A 19,773-nucleotide genomic window follows, 5' to 3' on the forward strand; every position below is an offset into this window, starting at 1 on the left:
TATATTTTGCAAAAGTCATCAGGGTCAAATTTCACACTGATTTTATGTATTCTTTCTGTTTTGTTTTTTACTTATGTTCTTACGAAATAAAAAATAATATGCTTAATATATTCATCTGTACTTACCTACCACTAGCAAAAATTTGTACATATAAGGGTGTCGCGAATCTGTAAGGAGTACGTTAGTGCGTCGCTGAGTAAAAAAGGTTGAGAACCGCTGGTCTAGCCCTGCATACTCTATCAAATGCTTGTTGAAGTTATACTTCTTTAGGGGCGATAGAGATTGAGGGTGAATTTATATTGATCTGCGCGCATGCGCACACCGACAGTTTGGTATTAGTCTTTATACGGGCTCTGATTGGGTGTTGAAATGATCTGTCAATAATTGTTCAATATGGAGGTTATCGATAAACAAAAATGTATAATATATTAGTTTTTATTGTTGTGAGGACAGAAATAAAATCAAATTTATAATTATAGTGACTTTTTAAATAGTTTTGAAAAGCCACAGGTACGTAATTCTAAATGTTTCAGTTGTATTCCAATAAAAAATTATCTTCATACCTATTTGGAAAATGTAAAAAAAAAATAATGTACTTAGGTACCTAGTACTTGCTATGCTATACCCCTAGTAGGCAATGCTTTAATTTACATAATCTGATTACGAACAAACTTTCTACAAATTTTCATCTAATGTATCGTTTTCTTACTCTATATTATATTGTTGTATTTTAATTCGACAAAAATCAAACTAATAAAAATTCATATAAACAAAATGTCAAAAAGTTGTTTAGTTTGTGTATATTCCCACATGACTTATAACGCGAAGTTGGTGCAGTTTGAAATCCCTTCGACTCTCGTACGGCGGGATACACGGGAAGTAGGTTCAAGCCCAATGCAAGTTATATCATTTTTTTTATTTTTTTTATAGATTTTATGATTGTAAGTATATTATTTATATTTTTTTATATTTTTATATTTTTATTTATATTTTTATATTATTTATATATTTTTTTTCAAAAAATACGTATTTAAATAAATTTTTTTGCAACAATAATTCAGAAATGATTTGTGGCATTTTTCAATGTGTTTGTGTGTGTTTTATTCTTTTATTTTTTTAATTTTTGGTATTGTTTTAATAAAAAAATTTTTAAAGTAGTAGAGAAACTGTTTAAAGTATATTGATTTCGTTGAAATCATATAATAGAAGTATAATTTCTTACGTGCGTACAAAAGTACACACATTCTTTTTTTTTTAAATCTATGAACATCTGATGAAGCTCACGATCAAACTCCCAGCATTTTTCCATTATCTGTTTTATTGTGAATATCTGGTCAATAGTAGAGTAGTACCACAAATGGTAGTGCTCTACAACTCACATATGGGATATGTTGACAGACATACTCAAAAGTCTTTATGAGGTGAATAGTAAATCACACAAGTGGTGGCATAGAATATTTTTTATTTTGTGAATGTTCGCTTCGTAAACGCATTCATTCTACACTGTGTTCCAACGAAAATTTGACCCCCCCCCCCACACCAGAAACTCAGAATCCAAGAGTTTCTTCAAAATTTAAAAAAACACGTCAAGTGTGGTGCAGTGGCACATCATTTGAAAGATATTTTTTTTCTCTACACGACACTATTGTTTTTTAATTTGCGGAATAACATTGAAGATAATTTTGGATTTAACTAATTTATTGGTTGAACGTTATTAACAACACAAAACATAAAATTTCATCACCCAGGCCAGGCCCACCCTGCCTCCCCCCGTAGCTACGCCTATGTACATAAACCAAGTAAGTTGTATTTAATAACAAAAAATAAAGAAAAACTTATATAAAAAATGAATGAATATTGATAAAACAAATAATATAAATAGAATATATCACAATCTCAAAACAGTCTTTTTAGAGTATTTAACTCTGTTTACGCACAGAACACAGATATGATCTTGCAAAGAATCTGCCCGAGAAAACTGCTTTAAACACATTCGACATTCGTACGGTTTTCCTTCAATGTGCGTTATTTTATGTCTTTTCAAACGAGAGGCTCGATCAAAGTGCTTAAAACAAATTTTGCACTTGTAACGTTGTTCGTCAGTGTGCGTCATATTATGCTGTTCCAAAGAAGCTGTCTCAGAAAACTCGATAGAGCACATTTGACATTTGTAACAGTTTTCTTTAGTGTGCGATCTTATATTGTGTTCTTCCAAAGAACGTGCCTGAGAAAACTCGATACAGCACATTTGACATTTGTAAGAGTTTTCTTCAGTGTGCGTTGTTATATGTTGTTTCAAATCAGATGCTTGACCAAAGTGCTTAAGACAAACTTCGCACTTGTAACGTTTTTCTCTAGTATGCGAGCTTATATGTTGTTTCAAAGAACTTGCCTCAGAAAACGACTTAAAACATATTTGACACTCTTTAAGATTTTCTTCAGTGTGCATTCTTATAAGTCGTTTCAACTGAAATGCTCGACAAACACTCTTACAACAAATTTCGCAATTGTAACGTTTGTCTTCATTGTGCGATCTCATAATATGATATTTCAGACCACTAGCTTGAGAAAACTGCTTAAAGCACATTTGACACTGGAAAGGTTTTTCTTCAGTGTGCGTTCTTGTATGATTTTTCAAATAAGATGCGTGATCAAAGTGCTTAAAGCAAACTTCGCATTTGTAACGTCGTTCTCCAGTATGCGATCTCATATGTTTTTTCAAAGAACCTGCCTGAGAAAACTGCTCAAAACATATTTGACACTTCTTAAGTTGTTCTTCAGTGTGCGATGTTATAAGTCGGTTCAATTGAAATGCTCGACAAACACCCTTAAAACAATTTTCGCACCTGTTACATTCGTCTCCGGTGTGCGGCGTTATATGGTTTTTCAAATCAGCGCCAAAAAACCGCTTAGAACATGTTTGCCACTTCTTAGGGTTTTCCACAGAGTGGGTTCTTGCATGTTGTTCTAAATCATCTGTATGAGAAAACCTTTCAAAACAAAAAACGCACATGTAAGGTGTTTCTTCAGCAGGTTGACTTATACGTTGTTTTTTAGATGGATTTACAGGTATTGCTTCCATGATTTCCAAGGTGTTCTCCTCTTGTGGAAAGCCTGAAATAACAACAAAATATAAATTTGCAATAATTATCTGATTAAAAGAAGAAAAAGACAAAGGTAATACTACGAAGATAGGATATATGAAACTGGAGATTAATGGAAAGGAGTGGAAATGGGACCATAGTAAAGAGACTTATACAAACTCACAGAAATATCGGGGAAGGGACTCCAAAAAACTAAAAGAAAATAATGAGACCGGACCCACAACAATGACGACCAAGGCAATGAATGGGAAAAGCGATAGGGAAAAAGATGATGCAAAGGTAAACAAGGATGAAAATAGGAAGAAGGGGAAAGCTAGATTGCAGAAAAAAGGAGAGATAAAAATGGGAACATGCAATGTGAGAAGCATCAATGGAAAAGAGGAAGAACTGGTAGAAGATATAAGACAAAAAATAGAAATACTAGGAATAACAGAAACGAAGATGAAAGGAAAAGGTCTTAAGAAAATACACAAAGGATATTGGTTACTTTGGGTAGGAGCGGATACAAAAGAGAGAGCAAAAGAAGGAGTCGGGATAATAATTGCACCGAATAGACTACAACACGTTATAGAAGAAACGTATGTTAACCAGAGAATATTATCGGTGAAAATGAAAGTGATGGACGAAGAAATATGGACAATAATAACAGCCTACGAAGTAAATGAAGATGCAAGAAAGGAAGAGAAAGATAAATTTTTCGAGGAGCTCCAAATGCAAATTGATAATGGGGAAGAAAACATAATTGTAATGGGAGACCTAAACGGTAGAGTCGGAAACAACAACAGCGGAATAGAGGAGTGCATGGGAAAAGAAGGAGAAGAAATGCTAAACAGAAATGGTGAAAGAATAATAGAAAAATGTATGGAGAACAAACTAGTTATAACAAATACAAAATTTAAACATAAAGAAGTACACAAATACACGAGAGTACAAGACAGCAGAAACGAAAAATCAATCATAGATTACTGTTTGGTAAGCAGCAACAAATGGAAAAGGGTACAGGATACGAAAGTGAAAAGAGGCTCAGAGATTGGCAGTGACCACCATCTAGTAATAATGAGAATGAAAACAACAGAGGAAAAAGAAGAAAAGAGAAGAAAGGTAGTAAATGAAAAAATAAAAAGTTACAAATTAAAAGATGAAATATATAAGAAGAAATTCCAAGAAAAATTAGATAATACTTTGAAAGGTAGGGCAAAAAATACAAATATAGAAAAAAAATGGGAATATCTAAAAACCAGCATAATCAAAGCAGCTGAGGAAACTTGCGGGAAAGCAAAAATAGCAAATACTAACATACAAGAAATACGAGAGAAAATAAAGAACAAAAAAGACAAATGGAAGAGATACCTAAGCACAAAACACCCGGAAGATTACGAAGCATATAAAGAAAAAAGGAAAGAGGTTAAAATAGCGGTGAAAGCATGAAAGAAAAGGTCATGGGAGAGATTTGGACAAAAAATGACAAAAAATTATAGGGAAAACCAAAAACTATTCTACGGTGCATTAAAACAACTCAGACAAAAGAAAAAGCACATTATGCCGAATATAAAAGACAAGAATGGAAACGTACTAACAGAAGAAAAACAAATAATGGAAAGATCGAAAGAACATTGCAAAGAGCTAACTCATGTAGACAAGGACAACATAGGGGAGATACAAGAAAGGAATGAAGAACAATAAGTGGAATCCATAACAAGAGAGGAATTAGAGAAAGCAATAGAAAGAGTAAAACTGGGCAAAGCACCAGGCAAGGATCATATCACCCCGGAAATGATAAAATTCATGGGGACAGAGGGAATGGATAGCATGAAAGAACTAATGAATGATATCATAAATAGAGCAGAATTACCAAAGGACTGGAAGAAAGACATTATATTACCAATACACAAAAAGGGAGACAAGAGAAACTGTAATAATTACCGAGGTATCACCATATCAAGTATCCCTGGGAAGGTATTCGCAAGAATAATAGAGACAAGAATAAAAACCCAAATAGAAACAACTATGGAACACACACAGTGTGGATTCAGGAAGGACAGAAGCACGCAAGACCTAATATTCACATTAAGACAAGTAAGTGAGAAGGTAATCAAGAAGAATAGAGAGATACATATGTGCTTCATTGACCTGGAAAAGGCGTTTGACAGAATCTGAAGAAAGGACGTTTGTAAGACACTAACAGAAAGGGGAGTCGACAGACACATAATAGAAGTAATAAAGGATATGTACAAAAATAATACAAATACAGTAAGAACCAATAACGAGGAATCCAGAGAATTTTCTACAAGTCAAGGCGTCAAACAGGGATGCGTGCTGAGTCCACTGCTATTCTCAGTGGTACTGGACGAAGCGATAAAGAAAGCCAAGAGAAGAATGAGAAAACTAACAGGATACTGGCAAATGAAACAGACTCAACTATCGGAGCTACTATTTGCAGAAGACATGGTATTGATAGCAGAAAACAGAGAAGACTTACAGAACAATCTTGAAATCCTAGAAGAAGAACTATCAAACATAAATATGAAAATTAATACAGAGAAAACAAAAACAATGATAATTTCAAATACGAGGAAGACACACGCAATAGAATTAGACGGGAAGCAACTAGAGCAAGTGGAATATTTTAAATACCTAGGAGTAATAATCGAATCAAATGGTAAACAAGACATGGAAATAAACGAGAGAATGGGACGAACAGGAAGCTTATTTAACACTATGAAAACAACATTTTTTGGGAAAAAAAGAGATACCGGAAAAAGTAAAAACGGCAGTCGTTAAATCAGTAGTTAAACCAACAATCATGTATAGCAGCGAGACATGTATGGTATTATAATATCACCCTGTACAAAAGATGTTTAAAACTCATTCAAAGTCATTAATCCATGTAGTATCTGTTCTTGTATCAATAACCGCAAGTAACATTGAATTGTCATGTTTTGTTATTATTTAAATGTGTATATAAACATTAACTCGGTCTAGAAAGATTATTATGATTATCGATGTAGTTGGAAGGTATTCACGTATAGGATAGGTCAAGTTAATATTGTAAACAACTTATGTAGTGAATCATCGACTTCGAATTAAATATAATGTTATCGGAAAACCTGAGTTTTAATTAATTGGGACCAGAAGGCATAACATCACACTATTTAATACATGGCTGATCCTGCAGATTAGAGGAGGTCTTCTGAAAGGAGCAGAGATGGCGGTAACAAATTGGAAACGGAGACGGCGAAGATGGACCAGGACGAAGATGCAGAGAACCCAGGGAACAAAGACAAAGTGATAAAATGTAAGTAAGAATGTCTATCTTTATTAAAAATGCTTCCCTCGTTTTTATATTATTATTGAACATTGAATATTTATCTTTGCTCAATTATGACGTATCGATTTTTTTTAAGAATATCTATAAATTTTGAAATATGAAGTGATTTTTGAATTGAATATTTTTATAGAAGTTTATTATATATGCTATTCTTGAATTTTTATTGAATTTTGAATTGTTATTAAATTTATTTGAAAAATCTCTATCCGATTTCGATTTTTAGTACGGTTATTTTTAAATATTGTATGGAATATCGAATTTTTTCCAAAAAAAATTCTATCGAATTTTGAGATTTGCACTGATTTTGAATATTTTTATTTAACTTTTGCATAGGCTGTTTTTGAATTTTGAATTGAATTTGTATCGAATATGTATACTATTATTGAATTTCTATTAGCCATTTTGTTTTATTATTGATATTTATTGATTCTATAGATACATTTTAATCGATTTTGTGTTAAATTTTGTATGATATGAACCTGAATTAATATTTTTTGAGTGATAAATGATATTTTTTTAATAAATAATGATTAGTGATGACATACGATAAACATTGCTATAAGCAAGATATATATTTTTAACGAACCGACCTGATGCGTCGAGATAAGGAATTTGGAGAAGGACTATATAGATAAGAAGAAGAACTAACAATATTATAAGCTAAATATTATGAGGCAACTAGAGACAATAAGAAACCCACTGCTCTTGTCAAATTAGGAAGGTACTAAGTGATTTATAGAAGCTTGAACGCTTATTAGAGACCCACTCTGTGTTTTGAAGGGTACCTATTTTATTCATGATTATTCGTGAATAAACAACGGCCTCAAAGCAAGGGATTAAGGTTGTGATATTTTTAGAAGAATTTGAAGCGCATAAAATACCTATTTCGTGTTTTGAGTTAACTATACCACCTTAATGGTGCGTACAGATCAGGGCGAAAATTCGGGGTTAATATTGGCGGAGAACTAAGACATCCGAGTGAAACCTCTTTTATTAAGGTAAAACGAAGGTATCGGAGCTAGTATATGAAGTGATGATTATGATGTTATATGAAATGATATATGAGATAAATTATATATGATTGTTATATGAAAGATGTATATGAAGATGAATTATGTACACTGTAGAAGTGTTATTATGTGGAGAAAATGAAGAAATATAGTTGTAGTACCAGACAAGATGAAGAAGAGAAAAAAAGATAATTTTTTTATTAAAATATGTGGGAAAAATGAAAGAAGACACATAAAAATTGCAAGAAAAGAAGCAAAATTAAGAATAATATCAAATAAGTAGCTAATCATTGAATTATGTCTAAGTATTAAAGCTGTAAATTTTTTTTTTCTAAAGTAATGTTAATTATAAATAACTTATTTTTAAATGTAGATAATGAATTCAGGTTAAATTTTCGCGGAAAATGGAAGTATTTGAATTAAGGATAGACAATATCTTACAATAGTGTTAGTAGATAGTAAGCAAAGGGACACAAAAAGTGAAGTTTTTAGAGAGATTAAATCTTTATTATAGCTACAAAAGAGTTATTAGAAGTTTAGAGAAATATTAGAAATGTTTAGAGAGATTACATTTTTATTATAGGTACAGTATTTTGAAGTTAGTAAGACATCTATAAATAAATCAAAAGAAGACTGAAATAGGAATTATTAATAGAGTAAAGGATACATTTTTTTACTTATTCGAGTAATATTAGCTTAGCTTAGGACTTTTAGTTAGATACGAGATTTTTAGTTAGGTAGATTAGATTATTCCCCTGCTTATAGGAGATGCATATAGGCACTAAAAGACTATATTAAAAATCCCGATAGGTTTAGTCACTGTTTTTATGTGGACACTGTTTTGTGAATGGAGAAAAGACTAAAAAGCAAGACGGAAAAGAAAGTGAATTAGTGATAATAATAAACAATTTTTAGGATAAAAAAAAACTCTGAAACGTACCATGTTACAGTTAGTTAGGATAGTTAGGAAATTTAATTTTTGAAAATAGTATTAGGTAACCATAAACATTTTTGTAAAAGGGAAAGAGGAGCATCACATTTTAAAAATATGTAATTTTAACAAAACGGGGAGGTATGGTATTATAATATCACCCTGTACAAAAGATGTTTAAAACTCATTCAAAGTCATTAATCCATGTAGTATCTGTTCTTGTATCAATAACCGCAAGTAACATTGAATTGTCATGTTTTGTTATTATTTAAATGTGTATATAAACATTAACTCGGTCTAGAAAGATTATTATGATTATCGATGTAGTTGGAAGGTATTCACGTATAGGATAGGTCAAGTTAATATTGTAAACAACTTATGTAGTGAATCATCGACTTCGAATTAAATATAATGTTATCGGAAAACCTGAGTTTTAATTAATTGGGACCAGAAGGCATAACATCACACTATTTAATACATGGCTGATCCTGCAGATTAGAGGAGGTCTTCTGAAAGGAGCAGAGATGGCGGTAACAAATTGGAAACGGAGACGGCGAAGATGGACCAGGACGAAGATGCAGAGAACCCAGGGAACAAAGACAAAGTGATAAAATGTAAGTAAGAATGTCTATCTTTATTAAAAATGCTTCCCTCGTTTTTATATTATTATTGAACATTGAATATTTATCTTTGCTGATTTTTGAATAATTTATGAAGTATCGATTTTTTTTAAGAATATCTATAAATTTTGAAATATGAAGTGATTTTTGAATTGAATATTTTTATAGAAGTTTATTATATATGCTATTCTTGAATTTTTATTGAATTTTGAATTGTTATTAAATTTATTTGAAAAATCTCTATCCGATTTCGATTTTTAGTACGGTTATTTTTAAATATTGTATGGAATATCGAATTTTTTCCAAAAAAAAATTCTATCGAATTTTGAGATTTGCACTGATTTTGAATATTTTTATTTAACTTTTGCATAGGCTGTTTTTGAATTTTGAATTGAATTTGTATCGAATATGTATACTATTATTGAATTTCTATTAGCCATTTTGTTTTATTATTGATATTTATTGATTCTATAGATACATTTTAATCGATTTTGTGTTAAATTTTGTATGATATGAACCTGAATTAATATTTTTTGAGTGATAAATGATATTTTTTTAATAAATAATGATTAGTGATGACATACGATAAACATTGCTATAAGCAAGATATATATTTTTAACGAACCGACCTGATGCGTCGAGATAAGGAATTTGGAGAAGGACTATATAGATAAGAAGAAAAACTAACAATATTATAAGCTAAATATTATGAGGCAACTAGAGACAATAAGAAACCCACTGCTCTTGTCAAATTAGGAAGGTACTAAGTGATTTATAGAAGCTTGAACGCTTATTAGAGACCCACTCTGTGTTTTGAAGGGTACCTATTTTATTCATGATTATTCGTGAATAAACAACGGCCTCAAAGCAAGGGATTAAGGTTGTGATATTTTTAGAAGAATTTGAAGCGCATAAAATACCTATTTCGTGTTTTGAGTTAACTATACCACCTTAATGGTGCGTACAGATCAGGGCGAAAATTCGGGGTTAATATTGGCGGAGAACTAAGACATCCGAGTGAAACCTCTTTTATTAAGGTAAAACGAAGGTATCGGAGCTAGTATATGAAGTGATGATTATGATGTTATATGAAATGATATATGAGATAAATGATATATGATTGTTATATGAAAGATGTATATGAAGATGAATTATGTACACTGTAGAAGTGTTATTATGTGGAGAAAATGAAGAAATATAGTTGTAGTACCAGACAAGATGAAGAAGAGAAAAAAAGATAATTTTTTTATTAAAATATGTGGGAAAAATGAAAGAAGACACATAAAAATTGCAAGAAAAGAAGCAAAATTAAGAATAATATCAAATAAGTAGCTAATCATTGAATTATGTCTAAGAATTAAAGCTGTAAATTTTTTTTTTCTAAAGTAATGTTAATTATAAATAACTTATTTTTAAATGTAGATAATGAATTCAGGTTAAATTTTCGCGGAAAATGGAAGTATTTGAATTAAGGATAGACAATATCTTACAATAGTGTTAGTAGATAGTAAGCAAAGGGACACAAAAAGTGAAGTTTTTAGAGAGATTAAATCTTTATTATAGCTACAAAAAAGTTATTAGAAGTTTAGAGAAATATTAGAAATGTTTAGAGAGATTACATTTTTATTATAGGTACATTATTTTAAAGTTAGTAAGACATATATAAATAAATCAAAAGAAGACTGAAATAGGAATTATTAATAGAGTGAAGGATACATTTTTTTACTTATTCGAGTAATATTAGCTTAGCTTAGGACTTTTAGTTAGATACGAGATTTTTAGTTAGGTAGATTAGATTATTCCCCTGCTTATAGGAGATGCATATAGGCACTAAAAGACTATATTAAAAATCCCGATAGGTTTAGTCACTGTTTTTATGTGGACACTGTTTTGTGAATGGAGAAAAGACTAAAAAGCAAGACGGAAAAGAAAGTGAATTAGTGATAATAATAAACAATTTTTAGGATAAAAAAAACTCTGAAACGTACCATGTTACAGTTAGTTAGGATAGTTAGGAAATTTAATTTTTGAAAATAGTATTAGGTAACCATAAACATTTTTGTAAAAGGGAAAGAGGAGCATCACATTTTAAAAATATGTAATTTTAACAAAACGGGGAGGTATGGTATTATAATATCACCCTGTACAAAAGATGTTTAAAACTCATTCAAAGTCATTAATCCATGTAGTATCTGTTCTTGTATCAATAACCGCAAGTAACATTGAATTGTCATGTTTTGATATTATTTAAATGTGTATATAAACATTAACTCGGTCTAGAAAGATTATTATGATTATCGATGTAGTTGGAAGGTATTCACGTATAGGATAGGTCAAGTTAATATTGTAAACAACTTATGTAGTGAATCATCGACTTCGAATTAAATATAATGTTATCGGAAAACCTGAGTTTTAATTAATTGGGACCAGAAGGCATAACATCACACTGTTTAATACACATGGACATTGACGGGGAGACAAAAATCCAGAGTCAATGCTATGGAAATGAGGTTCCTGAGGAAAATAGCAAACAGAAAGAGGACAGACAAAATACGAAACGAAACAATTAGACAAAACCTAAAACTAGAACCAATCAATGAAAAAATAGTAGAAGGACAACTTAGATGGTTCGGGCACGTGTGTAGAATGTCGAACGAGAGGCTAACAAAACGAGTGTTCGAAACGAGAGTGCAGGGGAAAACAAAAGAGGGAGACCAAGAGTTATGTGGGTAGATGAAATCAGGAAAGAAGTCGAGAAGAAGGGATTGACATTGGAAAGTGCAAGAAACCTAACGCAAGATCGGAAAGTATGGAGACTACAATGCCAAACTCAACTCCACCAGCCTTACACCTAAAGGTAGAAAGGCTTAGGACTAAGTAATTAAGTAAGTAAGTATCTGATTAAACATTTCATAGTTATTAGAGGAAAGTAACCAAACATGGTAATAAGCAAGATGAAAGAGTTACGTCCTACAAATATTTAGGGGTTTGGTTCACCGATACTAATGACCAGACAAGAGAAATTAAGAGGCGAATAGAATATAAGGTTCATGTTATTTATGTCTGTTTACTATTAATATATTGGCTATGAGCAGGTATATTTGGTTGTATAGTAATTTCCAGTCACGACTAGCAACCTAACTTGCACAAAAAATTACCAACGTCACTAGACAGTTATGTTTCAGATCAGCGAAACGACTTTAACAACAATATGTGTATTACGATAACCCGCACACGTATGTGCCACGTATCCTCTCCACATTGCCAAAGTGTCATCGCTGCCGATATTGTTTACAAATAGAAAAGTTCATTTTTTTCTGCTAAAAAAATCAACTTACTAAAAAAGTTAAATACATACAGAGTGAGTTTTATCTATGGAAACACTCAATTATCTCTGAAACGGCTTGCACGATTTTTATAGATTTTGGTGGGTAAGGGTTTTTTGAGGCGGCCGATATCATAGTGGCAATTACATTGTTGTCAGATTTTCCGTTTTTCTGGAAATCTAATGAACTTTCTTATTTCAAATGAAACACCCTGTATATTTTTTGCGTTTTGAAGTCCTTAAGAAATACTGATTATTTTTTGTTATATTCCCTATACCTAAATGCCACAATTTCGGAGTTATTGCTACATTTATAAAAAAAAATTAAACAAATTATAAAAATCAATTTTTTCGGCTCGGGTAAATATTATTTTAGGTTCTTTGAATTATTGGGAACAAAAAAGATATTTTGTAATTTTTCTATAAAATTAATCGTTTCCGAGTTATAAACATTTTAAAACTGAAAAAAAAATCGAATAATGACGATTTTCAAGGTTTAAAAACACAAATAAAAGTTACTAGTTTTGAAACTGGGTAGTACCCAAATTCAAGCTCAAGCCTTATTTTATCAGTTACCGATAAGTGATTTGAACTTGTTTTATATTAAAATACTTTTTTTAGTTGTTAATACAGCCCGGATTGCCCGTCCTCTCATATGCGCTTTATTAACAAATTAAAAAGCGATGTTTTAGAATAAATCATGCAAAAACTCTTATGGCGAGCTCCTAGAAAAAGGGTTGAGTAATTTTTAAAATTATATTTTTTTGTTTGTGTTTTTGAACCATGAAAATCGTCATTATTCGATTTTTTTTTTCAGTTTTAAATTGTTTATAACTCGGAAATGATTAATTTTATAGAAAAATTACAAAAGATCTTTTTTGATCCCAATGATACAAAGAACCTAAAGTAATATTTACCCGAGCCGAAAAAATTGATATTTATAATTTGTTTAAAATTTTTTTTAAATGTAGCAATAACTTCGAAATTATGGCATTTAGGTATAGGGAATATAAGATGAAAAATAATCAATATTTCTTTAGGACTTTAAAACGCAAAAAATATACAGGGTGTTCCATTTGAAATAAGAAAGTTCATTAGATTTCCAGAAAAACGGAAAAATTGACAACAATGTAATTGTCACTATAATATCGGCCGCCTCAGAAAACCCTCACCCACCAAAATTTATAAAAATCGCTCAAGCCGTTTCCGAGATAATTGAGTGTTTCCATACATAAAACTCACTCTGTATTTTAAATGTGCTGTATGCAACAGTAAAAGTCGTATAAATAAGTATTGTGACGTGATTTTGTCACCCGACTGTTTTCAGCTCCTTGCTTATTTATTATAATTTAACAGAAAGGGCCTTGTTTACCGAATTTGATTTATGAATGGGGGACCTTTTTTAACAGGTATACTCGTATTAACCTCGATATTTCTTTCTAGAAAATGCTTATTTGAAATTTGTGTAAATAACTCTTAGATTGTTATTCTAGAATAAGATTGAATTCTTCCGTACTAATCTCTCTTATTCTGGAACATTGTAATAATGTATAAATAGGGGTTTTTGGAATTAGTAAGTGAGTTGTGAATTTGAATACGTCGGTGTATTTTGATATGTGTCGGGCACGATATAGTATTGTAATTGTAATTATGCAAGTACTAATACATTATTAGATTTGGTGTAACAAATAAATGAGATATCGTAGTTTGTAAAATAAAAGATATAAATTCAGTGTCTTTCATATGTTTAGAAGTAAGTTATTAAAAATAAATAAAGTCAACTAAATTAAACTTAGTGCCTAAAAACATAAATAATGAAATAGTAAAGTCAGTTTTGTAACAGTATTCCATTGTTTACCTATTCCAAAATAAGGTTATGTGGTTTTAACTGATTATTTTGATAATAAAGAGACTGTAAATCTGTAAGTATTAAAATTAAAACATGTTTATCCTAACACAAGAGTTCACTTCATTTTAAGGATGATAATTATTATATACAATAGACATTTATATACTGCCAGGTAGGGAATTTTATTTAAGAGCGTAGGCGCAAAATTTCGTGTCAATGCTTTTTAAATGGATTCATTTTTTTAATCCTGAGAAAACTAATAAGTATTTTTGAAAAATTAAAACGCAGAATGAAAGATTACATTATTACTGAGGGACAAAAGTTCCTGAAAAGTTTTATAATGTTTATTTTAATAAGTTACAGGGTGTGAAAAAGATGGGAAAAATGAGTGTGCTCTTTAACTTTAAATATCTATTCAAAAGCAACTTTCTGTTTATTCAAAGGGAATTTCTAAGGGAGATTCAAAAAATGGATGCATTTAAATAGCATTAGCCAGGAAATTTTGTGCATACAAGGTTAATTTATGTACTTTTGATCTTTTAGAATAAATAAAAACGCCACTGTAAAGCAAGAAAAAGTTAGAAACTTCGACAAAAAATCGAAGATAATGTGATAAAAAAGTTCAATAACGTTTTAGACTTTAGCTCGATATCTGCATTTAACTTTGTAAAATTCATATATTCAGCATTCAACCATTTCCTATTTTACTTTTAGAATAGTTTATGATTAAATGTTTCTTATTTATTATTTGTAGAATAGATTCCAGATTGGAAATGGACAAACATAATGGGAATAAACATAAATGGAAAGAAACTAAACCACCTAAGATATGCAGATGATGTAGTAATAATAGCATCAAGTTTTGAAGTACTACAAACCATGCTAACCGAACTAGCAAATGAATCCGAACAAATGGGTCTAAAAATTATTTTTACCAAAAACAAAACAATGACAGATACACAAGATAATAGAAAGGTAATACTAAACGAAACCACAATAGAAGCGGTTAATGATTATATATGTTACAGTTCAAGTTGATTCTCAGTTAGAGTTGACTATTCCTAGTTCGAGTCAACTCCAACCAAAACGAACAGTAAGAGTTGATTTGAAAAATTTAATTCAACTTTTACTAGTTACCTTTAGTTCCTCTAAAAATAGAATCAACTCTTACTAGTTTGAGTTGACTAATCCTTGATCGATTCAGTAAATGTAGATTATACGAGTATAATCTCACGTGCTTTTTTGATGAGTGTGCGTCTCTTTGTTTTGACTGTTTCAACTACTTATCATCATTCTAGTTTTAGTTCTCGTGTGAGTCGGACGTGTCAATAGCCGGTACTGACGAGTAATCTAAACGCTTTACTAATGCGAATAATAAGTATCGATAATTATTCAAATAATATATAGACTAATAACTCGCGTTTTTGTTTCTATTTTTTAATTAAATGAGTGCGGACACGGGGGTAAACCGCCCCCTGAACCTGATGGACCTCCCAATACCACCCTTAGTAGTCCAGATGTTGAAATGGAATTCCCTAGCAATTTTAAAGGTTTTAGTAAGGCTGAACTCAACCAAACTGTAAGTACTTCCGATCCTATTAAATGTAACGATGACAAACAAAAAGAAATTTTTAAGTATACCATAAATGATCGTGGACCGTACCATATATAAGTACTGGAAGCACAAACCAAAACAATGGTGGAATGAGACCTGCAACAACATTGCTCGTAGGAGAAAAGAAGCTTTCAGATTATGGAAAGAAAACCCAAACATACAAAATTTACTTGAATTCAAACGAGTTGATGCCATCGCAAAAAAAAAACATTCAAAGAAACAAAAAGAATTCAGTGGAGGAAATATGTTGAGAGCCTAAATCAGACAACTCCCATCACTGAAGTATGGAAAAAGGTAAATAGTTTTAAGAATCGTAAGCAACAGAATAAGTTACCTATTGATCTGGAAGCGAATTGGATAGAAGAATTCCATGCCACAATCTCACCAGACTGGGCAAAAGAATGCATAGAATACAATCAGTTATATTTAAAAACTGTTCCCAGAAACAACTTGCACTTACTTGAACGTTTTGAGATGTGGGAATTAGAAAGATCGTTGAAACTATCTAATAATACTTCACCAGGCGAGGACAATATAACTTACTCCATGCTGTTTCACCTCCCATTTAAACATAAAAAGTCGCTGTTAGAAATCTATAATAGTATCTGGACTGGTGCAAGTTCCATTCCGGATAGCTGGAAGAACTATATAATATTACCTATTAAAAAGAAAGACAAACCGCTAGACGTCTCAAGTTCGTACAGACCTATATCCCTGGCATCTTGTATTCTTAAAACTCTGGAAAGAATAATAAAGAATCGATTAGAACAATGGCTAGAATTTGAACATATCCTACCAAACTCACAATATGGTTTGCGGAAATGTAGGTCCACTCTCGAAGCTATTACTGTTCTCGTTACAGATATACTGACAGGATATACAATAAAGAAACATACAGCTGCAGTTTTTATTGACCTTTCCTCGGCTTTTGATAACGTAAATTTAAACATTTTGTACCATAAGCTGACATCAATAGGAATACCTCATGAAATATGTTCATTTTTAATTTCACTATACTCCGATAGACGACTTTCACTAAAATTAAACCAAAATCTTTAAGGATCCCGAACATCGAATTTAGGACTCCCTCCAGGCAGCATACTCAGCCCGCTACTTTTTATACTATATACAATGGACTTCGAAGTAAATTTGAATAACGTGAATATGATACAGTTTGCTGATGATATCGTTATCTACACCAACGGTACTACTATTTCAAATTGTCAGAACATTTTAAACACAAACCTATGGTCGGTTAAGCACTGGTTAGATTCAAACAACTTAATTCTTTCTGAAAAAAAATCTGAAGTGTGTATTTTTACTAAAAAAAGGGACATAACTCAAGTACAGTTACAACTGGGACCATATCTTCTTCCAATCAAAAATTGTGTTAAATACCTTGGACTCTATTTAGACAGAAAATTACTGTGGAAAGATACCATCCACCATGCAATAAAAAAAAACCGAGAACGCTATGAATGTTTTGAGAGCATTCTGCCATACCAAATGGGGAGCAGATCCAAATACCGCTTTACTGTTCTATAAAACAATGGTTAGAAGTATATTAGACTATGGCAGTCACCTATATGGAACAGCAGCACATACTCACCGAAACAAAATGGAGACCCAGAAAAACACAAGTTTGAGAATATGTCTTGGTTATCTTAAATCTACCCCAATAAATATTATAGAAGTCGAATCTGTAGAACCTCCACTATCTTTCAGAAGGCAGCTAATTAGTCATAAATATATGGCTAAAGCCTTATCCAAAGAAGCCAGCTATCTTCGTAACATTCACGACCTCACTGTCCTAGTACTCACCCATCAATATTGGCACTCAAAAGCTACTCCACTCCTAGTAAACAGCTATACCGCAATGGCACAAATCTCTAACTCCCTGTCTATCAACAAACCTATACCTATCTACACCGAACCTCCCCATGTTTTCTTTTCAAAACAAATAAAAACATACTACCTGGACCCAAAAGAAAACTTTCTAGAAACCATTAATGGAAGATGGCCTGAACACCAATACATATATACTGACGGATCCAAGTTGAATGGAAAAGTAGGCTGTGCTTTTTATGACGCAAACTCTTCCCAATATTACAAGTTCAAGCTACCAGATGAGTGTTCCATATATACCGCCGAAACAATTGCCATAGCAAATGCATTTAGATACGTCCAGTCCATAAATACACAGAATCACAAACCATACATACTCATAGACGTTTCACGTAAATTGTCAAGGTCAAGACAGCAAATTAGTTACCATTCCAATCCAGAGATGTCGCTGTCAGTCAATTCTCTTGTCATATTTAACAACTGACAGTTGACAATTAAATTAATTTGTTATTTACATTTTATTTTACAGTTTGTGGCTTAATTATTTTATTATAGTGGTGTTACGTTTTTAATTAGATTTAATCACAATTTTAATCAAATGTATTAACCTCCTCTCCGTTTTTATGAGTAGAATTTTTAGTTTACATTGATCATCCCGTGTTGTGTTTCTCCACATTAAAACAAAAACAATATAATAGATCCTGAAACAGTTTATTCCAATTAGTGTTAAATTCCAATTATTATTAAATAGACAAGTGTGTCATCAACATTTCGGACCTATATATTTTTGGAAGTTTGTAAAAGATTATAAGGTAATATTTATCTAAACAATCATCCTACAAGATTCTTTCAAAAATTTTCATTCAACTCCATACACATCAGTACTTTCACGTGACGCATAGCAGTAATAGTGTTTAGCATTTTGAAAACAAATTGGAATATTTGAAGTTTTCAGTAAAATATGGAATAAAACATTGAATTGTCTTTCTGTTGTTTTAATTTCCTGCGAAATTTCATCAAAAATCCCGCAAAATTTATAATTTGAAATTATCACGTAACTAAAATTTGTCAATTTAGTTCCCATTCCAATCAAGAGATGGCGTTAAGTCGATCCGAAAGATTAACATGGACGTGAAACGTCTATGAGTATGTATGGTTTGTGCACAGAATCATGTTATATTCACTGACAGTAAAAGTGCAGTTGACCGAATAACAAACCTGAAATCATCGAAAAACCTTACTAACATAGAGGCAGAAATGTTAAAACTGAACTTTGAAGCAACAAAACAAAGGAAAACAATAACTGTAGTGTGGATTAAAGGGCACTCAGGAATAAAAGGTAATGATGTAGTGGATACACTAGCCAAATCAGCCACTGACACAGGCTACCATCTAACCACCAATATTGTTCCATCTACAGATCTTACCTCCAAGTTTACTTCACATTTAAAATAATTGTGGCAGCAAGAATATAATTCATCAGTCACAGGGCTTAACTATGTCGGCCACCAAAATAACATACCATTTAAAAGCTGGTTTCATGGATTAACAAAACGAAACTTCATTGTTACAATAAACAGAATAAGATCTAATCATGCTATGACTCCTTTGTACAAATATAAAATAGGACTGGATGAAAACCCATATTGTTGCTATGACTCCTTGCTATGACTCCTTTGTACAAATATAAAATAGGACTGGATGAAAACCCATATTGTCTATGCGGAGAAATTGGTGATATGAACCATGTAGTCCTAGAATATTCAAGAAATAAGAAGAGCATTGAATCATTTTTCGAAGATATGGTAAATCTCAAATTCTGTTTGCCAACCAGTCTAAATTGTATAATTTTTAGTAATAATATGTATTAACTTATATCAATGTTTGTATAATCATTTAATTCGTTGCAAAATGAAATTGTAAAAAACTAACACCATTGTAAGCAATTCTGCGATACAAAATATTATTGTGTGTTCACGAAAAAATTAACATAAAAAAAATAAAAAAAAATAATTAAAAAAAGTTAAAAAAAGTAAAATAATGATAAACAAATAAAAAAAACAAAAAATAAAACAATGAAAAAAAAGGAAAAGTAAACAAAAGACTACATAAAAAAAGCATTAAAAAAAAACAAAAAATATAATTA

General features: G+C 31.2%; 1 protein-coding gene across 14 annotated transcripts in view; it reads right to left on the reverse strand.

Annotated features, from left to right (window-relative positions):
- The window catches only part of LOC126885869 (uncharacterized), a 156,187-nt gene that overhangs the window by 83,732 nt on the left and 52,682 nt on the right, over positions 1-19,773 (reverse strand). For 2 of the 14 annotated variants that reach the window (XM_050652648.1, XM_050652647.1), the window contains exon 7: positions 1,612-3,114. The exons of 1 other annotated variant lie outside the window; for it this stretch is intronic. In XM_050652648.1, the coding sequence (XP_050508605.1) occupies positions 1,889-3,114 (1,226 nt within the window). In that variant the 3' untranslated portion in view covers positions 1,612-1,888. Of the gene's footprint in view, positions 1-1,125; positions 3,115-19,773 lie in introns of those variants that run through there. 11 more of the 14 variants (XM_050652644.1, XM_050652646.1, XM_050652653.1 and 8 more) reach the window with 10 other exon arrangements.

This window comes from Diabrotica virgifera, chromosome 6 (assembly GCF_917563875.1).
Source record: "Diabrotica virgifera virgifera chromosome 6, PGI_DIABVI_V3a".
Classification (NCBI taxonomy): Eukaryota; Metazoa; Arthropoda; class Insecta; order Coleoptera; family Chrysomelidae; genus Diabrotica; species Diabrotica virgifera.